The 15,527-nt window shown below is 35.5% G+C and overlaps 3 protein-coding genes across 4 annotated transcripts in view; 2 read left to right on the top strand and 1 right to left on the bottom strand.

The window, feature by feature from the left end:
- The window catches only part of LOC125863522 (probable E3 ubiquitin-protein ligase RHC1A), an 87,184-nt gene extending 84,067 nt beyond the window's left edge, over positions 1 to 3,117 (top strand). For both annotated transcript variants that reach the window (XM_049543649.1, XM_049543652.1), the window contains exons 2-3: positions 48 to 85; positions 1,891 to 3,117. In XM_049543649.1, the coding sequence (XP_049399606.1) occupies positions 1,950 to 2,906 (957 nt within the window). In that variant the 5' untranslated portion in view covers positions 48 to 85; positions 1,891 to 1,949 and the 3' untranslated portion in view covers positions 2,907 to 3,117. The remainder of the gene's footprint in view (positions 1 to 47; positions 86 to 1,890) is intronic.
- A 1,715-nt stretch (positions 3,118 to 4,832) lies between these two features.
- Positions 4,833 to 11,261, top strand: LOC125863437 (4-diphosphocytidyl-2-C-methyl-D-erythritol kinase, chloroplastic/chromoplastic). The gene is made up of 11 exons (XM_049543635.1): positions 4,833 to 5,233; positions 5,840 to 5,935; positions 6,036 to 6,104; positions 6,474 to 6,578; positions 6,669 to 6,725; positions 6,821 to 7,021; positions 7,949 to 8,041; positions 8,130 to 8,229; positions 9,101 to 9,200; positions 9,633 to 9,718; positions 10,966 to 11,261. Exons 1-11 carry the CDS (start codon positions 5,045 to 5,047, stop codon positions 11,070 to 11,072), a joined length of 1,203 nt encoding a protein of 400 aa, XP_049399592.1. The 5' UTR covers positions 4,833 to 5,044; the 3' UTR covers positions 11,073 to 11,261.
- A 1,081-nt stretch (positions 11,262 to 12,342) lies between these two features.
- LOC125863596 (cysteine proteinase inhibitor A-like) lies at positions 12,343 to 14,678 on the bottom strand. Its single transcript, XM_049543655.1, has 2 exons — positions 14,443 to 14,678; positions 12,343 to 12,723 (listed from the first exon to the last, which is right to left on the bottom strand). The coding sequence occupies exons 1-2, from the start codon at positions 14,542 to 14,544 to the stop codon at positions 12,529 to 12,531; spliced, it is 297 nt and encodes a 98-aa protein (XP_049399612.1). The 5' UTR covers positions 14,545 to 14,678; the 3' UTR covers positions 12,343 to 12,528.
- Between the last annotated feature and the right edge of the window lie 849 nt (positions 14,679 to 15,527).

Below are 15,527 nucleotides of genomic sequence, written 5' to 3'. Positions count from 1 at the left end.
TCCCATCCCCTTTTTGTCTCCTTTCTCTCTTAGGGTTCATTCATTTTCTCTCACTCCACACTGTCTACAAACCAACATCTTCTTGGTAAGACCCAAATCCCAATTTTTCATTTTTTTCAAAGTTCTTAGTTTTAGTTTAGATAATTCATGGGTTTCATTTCAAATTTGTCATCAAGTTGACATTTTTATTTATATCTTTGTATGTATCAATATGTGTTTCTATATGGGGTTCTGTTTTTTTTTTAAAGATTTTGTGTTCTATGCATACTATATTCTTTGATGAAGTGTAAAGGAGCAATCTTGATGAGTAATTTGTATGATCTTGTGGATTGGAGTTCATAAGAGGGATGTTTTTTGGGTTGATCATTTGGTCAATTACTGTATATTTTGATGGTCTTATTTTTGGTACTTGTGTTTGTAGGAGGTAGTTGGTACTTTGTGGGATAGTCGAGGTAGGCACAAGCTGGGTCGGACACCATTTGTTATGGAAAAAAAGGGGTTTTTTTTATCCTGTGTATGAAGAAGGGTGATCCCCTTCTAGTGTGGGGTAGGAGGAGTAAAAGGCATATACAGTATGCTGCCTTCTCCTTGAATTTATCCAAAAGGAGCAACTCTACTGTTGCACCGACCTTGAAATGTTAGTGAAATCAACAAATGAGGTTTTGAGAGTTCTTTAAAGTTCAAAGTAAATATGGGATGAAGTTTATTTGGATGAAAAAGAAAGTATAATGTTAATGAAGTGGTTTTGGGAGTTCTTCTTAGTAAATTTGGGATGGAGTGTATTTGGATTTCACTATAGCTTTGGAAGAAACCTCTCTATCTCTACGAGGTAGGGGTAAGGTTTGCTTACACTCTACCCTCCCCTGAGCCCAAACCCCACTTGTGGTATTACTCTAGGTATGTTGTTGTTGTATAGCTTTGGAAGAATTATGCTCCAATTGGTGGTTTTCCCCTAAGTTGCTGAACTCTTCAATTTCGGTGCTGCACTCCTGTCGACACGATGTGGGTGTGGGATCCGTACCTGATCTAGTCAATTAGTTTTGGCTACTTTGACCAAATTTGAGGGTGAAATTCTGGACGGATTCAATGATTTCTATAATTAAAATAAAAACTAAGGTGAAATTGAAGAAAATGATTTAATCTTGTATATATAAATATTTATTGTCACTCCCTTTCCTTTTATCTCCTTTCAGGATTCTCCTTTTGATCAATATTTCTCCTCAATTTGTCCACACAATATCTCATAATTTAGGTTTTATAACTCTATTTTTAGATATTTGAATTATATTTAGCCAAATCTCCCCACCCGTATCCATACATGGATCCGTATACCCGAATCTGACCTCTAGATCCGCACCCATATCGAACACCCGCAGGCCGTACCAGAGTCCGAGCAACTTAGGTTTTCCCTCTTTGACAAGTCATAGAAAAGGATTTTGGAAAAGAAGAAAAAACCACTTCCTTGATGAGAGTAGACGACCTCTCCACTTCCAACCGAAAGGTCGAGAATTTGAATAACCATTGGTAAATGTGAAGAATCCTGATTTACAATTTTCTTATTAAATCTTGGGTGTACTTGACTTTATGTAGTCATCGATTCTCCCGAGAGATTTGTAGGGAGGGGGAGGTTTTTTTTTCATTGGGAGAGGGAGGAGTGGTATTACCAGCAAGGAAACAAAAAAGAGAGATTTTCTAAAATGGCTAAAAGTGGGGAAGGGAAATTCAAAATTTGGAAGGTCTAAGATGACATGTGTTTTGGTGAATATGATTGATGCATGACGTCACTTTTGAGCACTACCCGATACTTTGTCTGAAAACATTGTCTTATCTCATATAATGAATGTGGTAGTAATCTCTATTATAGTTGAACAGTTAGTTTTGTGGGTGCAGGATGGTCTGCAGCTTGGTCTAAAAGGTTCAGGATTTGTTCAAGGAAGTACTTGTAAGGGATGTCGAGTGGGAGCTATACACACTGGTGCCACAGATGCAGGCAGCCAATTCGGCCTCGAGGAACTACTTGTCTTTGCCCAAATTGTGGTGGAGGTTTCGTTGAAGAGCTCGATGACATGGTAGGTACTAGATCTAATATTGAGGCTGATCCTCAGTTTGGATTGATGGATCCTTTCCCGGACCCAAGATTTGGTATAATGGATGCCCTTGCTGCATTCATGAGGCAGAGAATGGCAGGAAGAAACCCAAACTTTGACATTAGGACAAGATCTGGTGTTGTTCCTGGAAGTGGCAGGGGTTTTGGTTCTGGTCCATGGTTGATATTTCATGGCCAAACTCCTGTTAGTATGACCGAAAACGATGCATTTGAGTACTTTTTCTCCAATGGAAGCCCAGGAATGGGGCATCGGCGACCTAATTTTGATGATTTGATGGGGCCTGGTCTGCAACAGTTAATTGAGCAGCTCAGTATGAATGACCGGCAGGGGCCTCCCCCGGCACCTCGTTCTGCAATAGATGCTTTGCCTACTCTCAGAATCACTCAAAGGCACCTCAACGTTGATTCTCAGTGCTCAGTTTGTCAAGATAACTTTGAATTGGGTTCTGAAGCAAGGCAAATGCCATGTAAGCATCTTTACCATTCCGATTGTATCGTACCATGGTTGGTTAGGCACAACTCGTGCCCTGTTTGCCGTCTTGAGCTGCCTTCACGAGCTTCTGCGAGTGCCCCAGCCAATTGGAGTTCCAGAACTGGAAATGTTAGCAGTGGCAGCAACAGTAGTAGCAGGGAGAATAGCAGTCAGAACCAAGGGAGGAGGAATCCTTTTTCATTCTTGTGGCCTTTTCGCTCTTCCAACCAAAACACTAGCAACTACACTGAGAGGGGAGGAGGAAGTAGCTCAACAACACCCTATGAAGAGAACAATGAAGCAAATTACCCTGCGTGGCGCTTTTAATTATAGAAATTTTCTTTCCAGCATCTTGGATTTTGCCTACTTTCAAGGGTTGTGTTGAGTGCTAGATCTTTGAGTTATCCTAGATGGAGTGGAAATGTTGTTTACAGTATGTTGTAATATGGGATGGAAGCTGTTCTTCAAAGGTGTATAGGTGGGAAACATCTTGAAATGGTTTAAGGGACTTCTGTAAATGATGTTCTCAAAATGTTAATGATACATCTGCTGTTGATAATAAATTTGGTTCTAGTTAGAATTACATCTCTTCTTTCACTGTGTTAACAGTTTTCTCAGTTATGATATACTCGGTCTGGTTGCCATCTAGGTCTTGGCGGCAACTTCAAAATTATGGTCTCATTCTTCCTTCTCTTTGATTCATGGTCCTGTTAGGACTTGAATCGTGGTGGTGCTCTTTTACAGTTTCTTCACCCAAGCTCCTCTACTTATGAAACTGAAAAAGGCTTGTTTCTTTGCGTTGAGACTTGAGAGAGTGTTATGTCAATTGTGATGTATTTGATTCGGTTGCCATCTAGGTCTTGGTTGGGGGAGACTTCAAAATCCTTTGATCCATGGTCTAGGACCTGAATCATGGTGGTGCTTTACAGTTTCTTCCCCCTAGGCTCCTCTTATGAAATTTCATAAGACTTTTCTTTACGCTGAGAGAGAGTTTTCTCAATTATGACATATTCGATTTATTTGCCATCTAGGTTTCGGTTGGGGTGACTTCAAAATTATGATCTCATTCTTTCCCTCCTTTTGTTTCACGGTTCTGTCATGACCTGAATGGTGGTGGTGCTCTTTTACCGTTTCTTCCATCTAGGCTTTTCTACTTGTGAAATTGAAAAAGGAAGGTTCCACAACTTGTACGCGATGAAGTAGTTGAAGTGCTACAAATTGTCTCGGACATTACCATTATTTATTAAATACTAAAATTTTGCTTAATACAATTACATATGGAGTACAGGCTCATCCATTATCCACTAGTTTGCACTTTGCTTGCGTAAACAACGATCTTGGTAATACAAACTACAAAGTAATGAGAAAATAATATTTTGATTATTCTAATAATCAAATATTTTATGGTATTGTTTAAAAAATATTAGAAATATATGATATTGAATGTTGGAAAAGATAGTAAATATCTGTAGTTGTTAATTTCTTTTGGGAAAAGAGTTTGAAAAATACTTCAACTTTGGCCAAAATTGTTGTTACGATACCAAATTTTATAGAGGACCTTTTACCCCTGCCCTATTTAATAGCATATTTTAAAGGTATATATGTGCCCACGTGGACACATTACTATTTAAAATGATGAAATATTTATGATGTCCACGTAGGCACATATATACATTTAAAATACACTACTATTAATTAGTACAAGAGGGTAAAAGGTCCTTTTCAAAGTTTGGTATCATAACAGCAATTTCGACCAAAATTGGAGTATTTTTCAGACCCGTTTTTCATTTCTTTTCGATGGAAAGATCTCGTGGAACACTTCAAATTAAATAGAAGAAAATGGCATTTTCAAAATTTTTACATTAAAAAAATAAAACCTCTCATGTGTAAAAGATAATATCATACTACAAAAAAGTTTTAAAACTAAATCTCGCAGCTAGTTTGATTAGACATAAGAAATACCTTTTTATAAATTTTTTCAAAAGGAAAAATAGTAAATATAAAAATATATGATAAAAGATAATTGAAACATTTTCTATCGTTACCTTATATTTTTTCTAGGTATAATTAAACTACCATAATCAAGAAATTACTTAATTAGTGTATCATCATCTCCTTGTTGAATTGACTAAACAAATGACTTTTACATTCCAATTTCATTTTCTCTAAAAAAAAATAAAATTCCATTAATTTGATACAAAAGAGCATTGAATAAAGACAGGACCTTCAAAGAAGGAAAAAAATTCTGTTAAACACATTTCTGAAATCCTTCTTTCCCCATTTTTGTCCTGTGTTGTATATCTTTACCTACCTGAGAAGTGAAAACTCACAAAAAAAGAAGAAGCTAAAGATTGAATCTTTTTGAATTGTATTGGCAAGAAACACATTTCTCGAAAATGGGGTTGAAGAATTGAATCATTTTGTTCAAATTTTGCTTTTTTATTTCACTTGGAAAATCAGTAGCCATGGCTTCCTGTAATATTCTTTGTAGTGTCAAACCCCAAATTGATTCTTTTAAAAAGAGTTGTTTTTCTCAATCATGGTCAAGTAGGCCACATGGGTCATCCTATTTTAACAACAATTTTCAGTTTAGAAGAAGCAGTTTTGTTATTGTGAAGGCTTCAGATTCAAAAATCAGCAAAAAACAAGTAGAGGTAACCCTATTTTTTTGGGAATAGTTTGGTTTTTTTGTGAATTTTTATTCTCTGCTGGTTTGAATTTGATTTTCTTGTTTTATTGTTCTTTTGAGCTGTAATTGAGTAAAAATTTTTGAGCTTTGACTGAATTATGTTATGGGGGTTCTTAGATAACATATAGTAACTCTATTTTTTGTCATAGTTTCTCTGCTGGCTTGAATTTGATTTTCTTGTTTTTATTGTTCTTTTGAGCTGTAATTGTGTAAAAAGTTGTGAGCTTTGATTGAATTTTGTTGTGGGGGTGCTTAGATAATATATAACTCTTTTTTTTGTCATAGTTTGGCTTTTTTTGTGAATTTTATTGTCTGCTGGGTTGAATTTGATTTTCTTGTTTTATTTTTCTTTTGAGCCTGTAATTCTGTAAAAAGTTTTGAGCTTTGACTGAATTTTGTTTTGGGAGTTCTTGGATAACTTATAACTCTATTTTTTTTGTCATAGTTTGGCTTTTTTGTGAATTTTCTTCTCTGCTGGATTGAATTTGGTTTTCTTGTTTTATTGTTCTTTTGCGCTCTAATTGTGTAAAAAGTTTAGAGCTTTGACTGAATTTTGTTGTGGAGTGCTTAGATAACATATAACCCTGAAGAGAAGTTTAATAAATTAGCTGATGAAGTGGATAGGGAAGCTGGGCTTTCAAGACTCACTCTTTTTTCTCCTTGCAAGGTAAGTTAATCAAATTAAATTCTTATCAAAACTCCTTTGTGGATTTTACCTTTAATTCTTTCTTTCCTTTTGGCAAATCTGCTGTCCTTTTGTGCTGCAGATAAATGTTTTCTTGAGAATAACAAGCAAGAGGGATGACGGATATCATGATTTGGCATCTCTCTTTCACGTAAGTGTTCAACTTCCCTTTTTGTGTTTCAGTTTTTTTGCCTGGTGAGAAATCAGAACATGGTAATTCTTGAAAGAATCCCATTGGAATTATACTATATTACTATTCCCTCTGTCTCAATTTGTTTGTCGTTTTTTGACTTAACATGGGTTTTATGAAAGTAAAGATGATTTTTGAATCTTGTGGTCTTAAACTAATGTAATATGGAAGGTCAGAATTAAAGAAATTTCTTGTTACTGAAACAAAGGGAGTATATTGCAAGTTCTGAAAGTTCCTGTTACTGTGGTATTTTTGCTAATGAAGTTCTGGAAGAATGAATGATTAGGTGTATTATAGGTTATGAAATGATGAGACCTTTTGTTCCTTCAGGTAATTAGTCTAGGAGATAAAATAAAGTTCTCGCTGTCACCATCGAAGTCAAAGGATCGTTTATCTACTAATGTTGCTGGAGTTCCACTCGATGAGAGCAATCTGGTAAAGGAAGAAGCTATATGGTTATTCTCATACTAATCAGTTTTTAATGATCTGATTGGAATGTTCATGATTTTGCCACTCTCTTTGCAGATTATAAAGGCCCTCAATCTTTATAGGAAAAAAACTGGAACAGACAATTACTTTTGGGTAAAATCTTTAAATTGGTAGCGAATTTATCAGTTTGGAATAGCTTTTGGGTACATTGCAACTGGTTCAACTTTATTACCTATTTCTCTGGCCAGATTCATCTTGATAAGAAAGTGCCTACTGGAGCTGGTCTTGGTGGTGGGAGCAGTAATGCTGCAACAACTCTCTGGGCAGCAAATCAATTCAGTGGTTGTGTTGCAACTGAAAAGGAGCTCCAAGAGTGGTCTGGTGAGATTGGTTCTGATATTCCTTTCTTCTTCTCTCATGGAGCAGCCTACTGTACGGGTAGGGGTGAGGTATGCTTTTACCTAGCATTTTGCTTCCAAATGTCATATTCCTTCCAGTTGTGTATGAGATTTTGTGGTTATCCTTGCATCTCTTTGGGTCTCTAGTGTTGCTAATCAGTCTCTGATCAGTCGAGTGGAAAGCTGTAACCATACCTCAGAAAGAGGGGGAAAGCGGTGGTTCAACTGTGGTGAGGCAGATTAAAGGGTTGAGGTCATCTGACTCTTGCTAGCCTGTATGGCTAGCAAGATTTAAAATTCATTATCATTGACAAAAAAGTTTTATGAAAAGTGACTAACAACTTGTTTCTTGTACCTCGTTATCTGTTGTTCCTTGTACCTCGACTATTGTATTGTTTTGTTGTAGTTTTTGTTATGTTACTATTTGTTGTTTTGTTATTATCCGTTTTTTCTTGTACTTGCATTACTTCTTGTTCAAGACTGCTTTGGATTATTTTTTTCCTTGAACCACCACTTTCCACCCACAGTTGAAATTAGCCAGAGATCTTGGAATTTCTTTTGCAACTCCATCCTTCCACATTACAAGTATAATTTCGACTTTGTAAGCATGTTTATTATTGATGGGCGAGAGGTACTAGTGTAGTTTTTTCAGACAATTAGGGTCAAATCATCTTGTGGTTCTCAATATTTAAAAAACTGGCATGCAAAACGAAGATATCAACTTATGTTACATAATTACTGTTAATGAGTAGTGTGAAATTGAAATTCTGCAAAATGATGGTGAGGAAAGAATTCTCGATTTTTTTTTGAACTGACTATCTTCAGCTATCTTGTCGAGGCCTCCCATTATTCCACATTTACATGTGAGCTGCAGCAGTGGTCAATGCATGAGAATGGGTTGTAAATTGCTAGAAGTTATTACATCTGATCTTGTCTCTTATAAATTCAAATTATGGAAATATGCATTTGTTTGTTCAGGTTGTTCAAGATATCCCATCACCCATACCATTTGACATTCCAATGGTTCTCATAAAGCCTCAACAGGCATGCTCCACTGCTGAAGTTTACAAGGTGATACAAAGTGAAATTAATGAACACGTTTCGGATGAAAATATAAGATTTTGGTTATCGAAGTCTTAAGAGAAATTTGGTTTGACAGCGTTTTCAGTTGGATCTGTCTAGTAAGGTTGATCCCTTGAGCTTGCTGGAGAAAATCTCAACTAGTGGAATATCTCAAGATGTGTGTGTCAATGATTTAGGTACGAGTTGAAGATTAGACACCTTAAAGTTTGTTCAAAGAAACAAACACATATATATCTTCTCTTTTTGTATGTGTGTGTATTTCTAAATTCATGTGCATTAAAGTAACTCTCCAAGTGACATTGCTCAAAGAATAGGAAAACTTTCTTAAAATGGACCATTCTTGTAGTTGCTTAGTCCAGTTCGGGCCAGTAGGGTGGCGATGCTAATGTGAATTTCCTTCCAACTGCATAGTCTTGGTGCTGATCACTAACATAGAAATGCAACTTTTTAAGCACACTTTCTTCATTCCCTTGGTTTCACTGAGTAAAGGACTAATCTTTCTATATCTACTTGAGTTTCTCTCCTTATATATTGTGTGAAAATGATCACTTCATTCAATTGATTGCAATCACGCAACATGAATCTAAAAGCTTTACTCCTTAAAATGATTTATTACTTTCAAACACCGTTGTGAAACATATTTCATATCCTTTTCTAGGAGTCTGCTTGTCAGTTACCAGTTACAGTTCTGTATGTTGTGCATGAGAAGTAATTAGATGATTAGTATTTAGGTTTCCTTGTCCTCTTATGCCGCAGCAAGTAATTGTTTCAGCTGGCTAGGTAGAATAGATTCAAAAAAACAGACTGCTACACATGAAGTAGATTGCTTTTGATTTTACCTGTTCCTTTCATGCTTACCTTTTTGGAAAATAGTGGTTATTTTTCATCCGAAGTTATTGAGTCTGCATATGTGACTTGTGAATCATTATTGGTCGAATTTAGTACTTAAATATGCATCCATTTGGAAATCAGCAGAATGGATCTTGCACTTTGAAGATATTTTTGCTCAGGTTTACACTCATTTGACATTGATAATATTTCTTGCAGAACCTCCTGCCTTTGAAGTTCTTCCATCTCTTAAAAGGTTAAAACAACGAGTAATTGCTGCTGGCCGAGGACAATATGATGCAGTCTTCATGTCTGGAAGGTATGCTTTTGCCTTAGTCTGGTTTATATTCTTGCTTTTTCTCTTTTCCAGATTGTCTTAGTTCAAACCCTTTTATCATATTTTTTTTTTTCAATTTCCTTGTTCATATATTTGTCATTCATGCTTAGAATTATTAGTCTTGGACTAAATATATATATTTGTCTTTGTTTCTCCCTATGCGCATTTTTTTCATTAAAGCCCACTCTTTATTTGCACTTTGCGCTTAATGGCCCAACAGACTTTAGAGTTTTTTGTTTCTAATAACACTGGTATGTGGTAGCTTTCTCATGTGCTCTTGCAAGCTGGAGCTCATTGCTGACGAGAAATTTTATCTCCTTTGCTGTCTCTGACAGGATAGAAAGTTAAACAACGTCTTACTCCTGCACTTAGTCTTTAGTTTAAACTGTTACTAATTCCGAAAATGAAATGCAGTGGAAGCACAATAGTAGGGGTTGGCTCTCCAGATCCACCACAATTTGTCTATGATGATGAAGAATATAAGGATGTCTTCTTGTCAGGTAAATAACAAAGCATGCGACAGCATTTTTATACATTCTGCATCTAGTTAGTTTAGATTATAGTAATCTAACTCATTTAGATTTAACTCTAAGTAGGATAGGAGAAGGGAAGTCCATTATCCACCGAGTTCAAACCATGTTCCAATATGCCCTTGGGATTTTCTCAGTTATTCACCCAGCGAAAGCAAGGTGTTTGCCTTCTAGGTCGAGCTTGTCACACCGGGCTTGCCTAGTGCGGGCTACCTCTCCTATGTGGTTTGCGAGCTATTGCATAGGAGCGGAGTTTTTACCCTGTGCGCATCCAAAAAGTAGCGGCTTCGGGTTTCCCTTATCATCAAAAGAAAAAAAAAAAAGGATGAACTAGGGTGGCATTTAGAGTTTCTGAGTGGATGTGATTTCAGATCCCAAGCCCTCCTGATCTCTCAAATAGGAATACATACATGACATTCAAATAGTTTCAATTTGCTGCTCTCACAAATTTTGGGATATAATGCTGATACTCCCCTCGCCTCAAACAAAAAGGAAAAAAAATTGAAACTCAGAAGAAGATTCGATCAAGTCCGAGATTGGGGGAAAACAACAAATAACAAAGTAGTAACTCTTGTCAACGCTGCTTCAGTATCAATTTATTATTTACGATGTCTTCATAAGATGCAAAACTAAAGCCGCTATTTGTGTCAAAGTCCTTTTAGAAAATGAAAAAGGTAAGCATTTTGCAGGCATTAGAAAAGAGATTGGAGGACTTCAACGTGAAGTTAGCATTAGTCTATTGAAAGATACTCTCATCTTGGAAATGTGTCCTACTGATATACTTTTTAAAGATGTGAAAGGGTGTATTCTTGCAACCCTTATATGAATAACTTCCCTTTTAAGTTGAGGATCTTTCGAAAACAACCTCTCTACCCCACAAAGGTAGGGGTAAGGTCTGTATATCTCACCCTCCCCAGCGGGATTACACTGGTATGTTGTTAAGGAAAGCTCAATTTCAGTGAAGTTAAGCTGCTTTTGGACATATAAATGCGCCCTTTGACATTTTCCATCGCATAATTAGCAGCCACTCTCCATAAGATTTCACTGTTCTTGCTATGACCATACCCTGATTACGCGATACTGAGGAAGCAAAGAAAGATTCTTGCTTTGGATTGTTTATGAATGTTCACTACCGAGTTGTTTCTGCATATTGTATATCACTGTGTAATTCTGCTCTCTCTGAGATATCTATGTGTGTCGTTGTTGTGAATTTGCAGAAGCAAGTTTCATCACTCGACCAGCCAACGAGTGGTATGTGGAACCTGTTTCAGGTAGCAATATTGGTGATCAACCTGAGTTCTCCACATCTTTTGACATGTCTTAAGGCTCAGAAGAGCCTGTGAATTGAAAAAATAGGAGAAGTTTTTGTTGTAAATGTTATGTCCTATAATTTCTGTAATGTCATCCTTTCACTTTGGATGCACTATTCAAGAAAATAAAATTAGTCACAATCTGATCGAAGTGACAAATGAGCGGGTTAGGTTAAATTTGAACAGGTAAAACCAATAAACATGTTGTGATCCTACTAGTTCAAAGTTTACTTGAGTTGAAATGAATTGGATCAAAATCGATTAAACAATAAGGTTATAGTCCGACCCACCTAACATAACTCAACCTTCTCTCTTTATTTTGTTTTTTTTTCTTCTAAAAGATGTGAAAAGTAAAATGTTTTTTTTTTTATTAGTATGTTGATTTTAAACCGATTACTTTTTTAGATGTATTTTAACCATATCATAGGTTCATATGACAGTAATAAGAAACCTTATTATTACTATTAATCCACTGCTACTATTATTATTTATATACAACAAGAATAATATACCCCATCTAATCTCTCCTCTAAGGTGGCATGTACATAATTTTATTCCTATCTTACTGAGGCAGAGATATGTAGTACCCAACGAACATGTGTATAACTTTGGCGAAGGGTGTTCAACTGACTACCCCTTGTCGGTTGTTAGTTCTTCCCTAGTTAGCACAAAAGAAAATGTGTGCAAGTAGTATCATTACTGCACTGCCAAATCAACTTTCTTCTGTTCAGTAAAGAAAAGCATTGTAAGCTATTCAGAACAATCTCATGACTATAACAATATACTGCTAAAATCACAAGAAGAAAGGTCTTTAGTCATACTATATGTTATTGTTTCCCACCCTAATTGTCACGCTCATTGATGGCGCGAAGGTGGAAGACTAAACATTTCATATATAGCCCGAAAAAGCTACTGTGATAGAATCAACTGATACAAACGAGTTTTTAGCATTCTGTAGTTTTGCTGTACTGAATGTCTAAAACCTGTGATGTGAGGAGACGAACAAAAGAAGTAAAATCTACATGATTCTTGTCACCATAAAGAACACGAAAATGGTTGACCTATATACACAGGTATAATTCCTCAATCTGTCTGTCACAAAATGTACCAACTTATGGAAGGACAGAAAATGGTGGAGTATGCAACACATAGGCAAGGAATAGTACATTTAGTTGGGACTTGAACGCATTCAATATATCTATTTTAATGCTAGCCATCAACCAGTCGCCTATGCTAACATCACAATAAAAAAAAACTGGCAATTGCTTATACTTCTCAGATATATTAGCAACAGAAAAGCAAAACATCATATATAAGATAGAGCTATAGTTACCCGTAATTCAGATCCACGATAGAGTTATGAACTTACTTTATGATATTCAAATACGAACATGCTAAAATAGACATAAGAGTTATGAACTTACTTTATGATATTCATAGACATAAGAGTCATACATCATTCAGCACTTGTTAAGCACTAGCAACATCCCCAATAAGCTTGAAGTCTTCAACTTGCTTGAAGTTCTCCCATGACTTCACCCAGACCTTGGCTTCATATGCTTTCTTCTTACCACCTTCAGTCGCCTCCAGTGTTATGTAGTACATGGTTCCAGCAACCACTTGTTCCTTCACATTCACAACCTTTCCAAACTCCAAAAGAGCATTCTGATATATAATATTGTTCAAAAAGCAGGAACAGTGAGCCATGAGAGCTAAGCAATTAACCTCAGTCATAACGGAGTACAAAGAACATGAAGGTTGTACACTGTACATGCTTAATCACATACAGACAGACTTACAAAGTTGTAAAAATATGAATCCTTGCCTCGAAGTCAGTAAAGACTAAGATACTTATTTCGTTATTTCAGTTTCGATCAATGCAGCTCTTCATCTCTCTCGGATGACCACTATCACATCACACCTACCACATGCTAATGAGAATTGTTTCGAGAGCGTAAACTTAAATAAGATAGAAGTTGGAACAGTTGCACAAGCTTATCTCAATTAGTTTATCAACTTATAAACCACTCTCTTTGTCCCATACCAGAAACAATTCAACATTCAAGATTCAAAAAGATAAACTCTGATTGAAATATTCTTAGCTCAAAGGTTTAAATCATCAGACACTTTTTCCCCCTTTTTATAGGTATGACTAAAAGTTTAAAACAACAACATACCCATTGAAAATCCCACAAGTGAGGGTCTAGAGAGGGTAGAGTGTGCGCCAACCTCATCCTTACCTGGTGGAGGTAGAGAGGCTGTTTTCGAAGGCGAGTAAAGTTTTATAACCATTACTACTAAAAATGATGTTATTCAGAATATAAAATTGCTACATTTGAAAATGATAAAACTAAATTTATTACCTGTTGAGGCAAATTAGCTCCCAAAAACAGACAGTGCACATAATTAGGAATCAAGTAATTTTATCCTTGAATAGCACAAGTAAGTAGCTCTTTTAATCTCAGCTCTTAGGGGTCGTTTGGTACATGAGATAACTATAATAATGTCATAACAAAATATCGGATTGACTATATCCCATATTTGGCTTAAGGCATTAGCTAGTCCCGGGATTTTTTTAATTTTTAATTTTATTTTTATAACCGAGAAATTCATTTGTGACCCGCCCTTAAGACCAATCACAGCCTTCTAAACTCGGTGGATAATGAGCCCGCCCCTCTATCGTTCTCCACTTAAATACCAGGCTTTGCTTTGCATGGTGTGGGGCTTGAACCTGCGACCTAAGCCGCAAATCCTCCATCTTTTGCCACTTGAGCTAGGCCTTGGGGGCGTCCCGGGATTATTTTATCTCACCATTTGTACTAAAATAATGAGTTTAATACTCCATATGGACGGTGGAATAAAATAATCATATCGGATATCCTTTCTTATCCCATGGGATTATAACTAGAACTATAACCTGGATAACTTATCCCATATTTAATACCGATTTTAGCTAATACCTTCAATCAAACAAGAGGTTAATTTAATCCCAAATTCTAAACCGATATAACTCGCCTAATCCCTCCAACCAAATGATCCTTAAGGGTTTCCATTATTTTCAAATCATATCACTCTCTGTGTTTCAATTTGTTTGTCTCGTTTTGATTCGGTACGATATTTAACACATTACATAAAAAATTGAATCTTGTGATATTAAACATGTTCGCGTAGAAAGTTGAAATTAAATAATTGTCAAAAATAGGAACAAAACATTCTTGACAAGTGGTGACGGATGTTGCCCCTTAGCAGTAAAATTGAGTTCACCTAATTTGAAACTGAGATAATAAAAAAAAAACCATTTCAAAACCCACGTAGAAATCAGAATAACAAAAACAATCAAATTCATCCACAAACAAAGGGAGAAAAGGGGGAAAAAAAAGGAACCTGTTTCTTATTGTGTTCATCAACAGCAAAACGAGCAAGATCGTTGATCTCAACGCTGTTTTCGGATCCTCCAGCTTCACGAATTCCTCCTAATGTCGCCATTTTTGAGTCTCTGTAAATGGGGTTTGAGAGATATAAGAAGAAGAAGAAGAATAGTCAGTCACAATCAACGAATTTAATGGAGCGCGTTTGATTAAAGCTTTGCACTGAATAATACTCTCAACTAGCTCATACCATTTTACTTTTTCGCTAGGCGGTTACGGGCCATAACACACTTTATGTACAATAAATTTATTTTAATAAATCATCGGAATATGTATAAGATATCATAAGGGTTTAATATCATAATAACACTTTTTCTAAGTTTCGAATGAGACTTCATATCAGAAATACAGGAACGATCTGACTAGAAAGTCATTTAAAATTTGATCGAAAAATCAACCTTTATTGAAGAGGTTATAGAGTCGATTACTAATAGTACTAGTTTGAAAGGCTCTCGTTGGAATTGATTTATTATAGAATTAAGATTATTCGACATAAGCACTTGAAGTACTGAACGAGATATGTATTAGTTTGATAATGATTGAAGGAGCAAACTCGAATCTGATAACAATTTTTTTTTTGGTAGTATGAAGGGGGGAATTGGTACACCCTCTATTTGAATAATTATTTTGAATGGTTTCATAATATATTTTTATTGTATTGTATTGTTTTTTAATGAATACAATATTTGAATATATTTTATTATACTTCAGTATTAGATAATACTATAAATCAATAATTTGAATGTTAAACATAAAAAAAAAATAGAGATAAGTAGCCGATTGTAAAAGGGTAATATAACAATGTAATTACACTAAGTATATCGATTGTTTTAAAAAAAGACTTTTTATAGTAACCTTGTGATGAATTCAACAATATATTATATATAAAGTTATAAACTAACAATACAATGTGTAACAATCGTCCAAAGAAGGTGTTAGAACCTATAAATAATGTATTGAAAAATGACTAAAGTTAATAATGAATGTCAATTAGGAATTAAGAGTTCGTACTAAGGATAAGAAATAAACTAGATTCAAGAT

The sequence above is a fragment of the Solanum stenotomum genome, chromosome 1 (assembly GCF_019186545.1).
Source record: "Solanum stenotomum isolate F172 chromosome 1, ASM1918654v1, whole genome shotgun sequence".
NCBI classification, from domain to species: Eukaryota; Viridiplantae; Streptophyta; class Magnoliopsida; order Solanales; family Solanaceae; genus Solanum; species Solanum stenotomum.
This window is presented reverse-complemented; position numbering and strand designations above follow the sequence as displayed.

Excerpts from the sequence above, each read along its gene's own strand:
- LOC125863437 (XM_049543635.1), top strand. The coding sequence starts at position 5,045 with ATGGCTTCCTGTAATATTCTTTGTAGTGTCAAACCCCAAATTGATTCT. Across the intron at positions 5,234-5,839 it reads TCAGCAAAAAACAAGTAGAG|ATAACATATAACCCTGAAGA; the intron begins GTAACCCTATTT and ends TGGAGTGCTTAG. Across the intron at positions 8,042-8,129 it reads CCACTGCTGAAGTTTACAAG|CGTTTTCAGTTGGATCTGTC; the intron begins GTGATACAAAGT and ends TTGGTTTGACAG.
- LOC125863596 (XM_049543655.1), bottom strand. The coding sequence starts at position 14,544 with ATGGCGACATTAGGAGGAATTCGTGAAGCTGGAGGATCCGAAAACAGC. Across the intron at positions 12,724-14,442 it reads ATGAACACAATAAGAAACAG|AATGCTCTTTTGGAGTTTGG; the intron begins GTTCCTTTTTTT and ends ATTATATATCAG.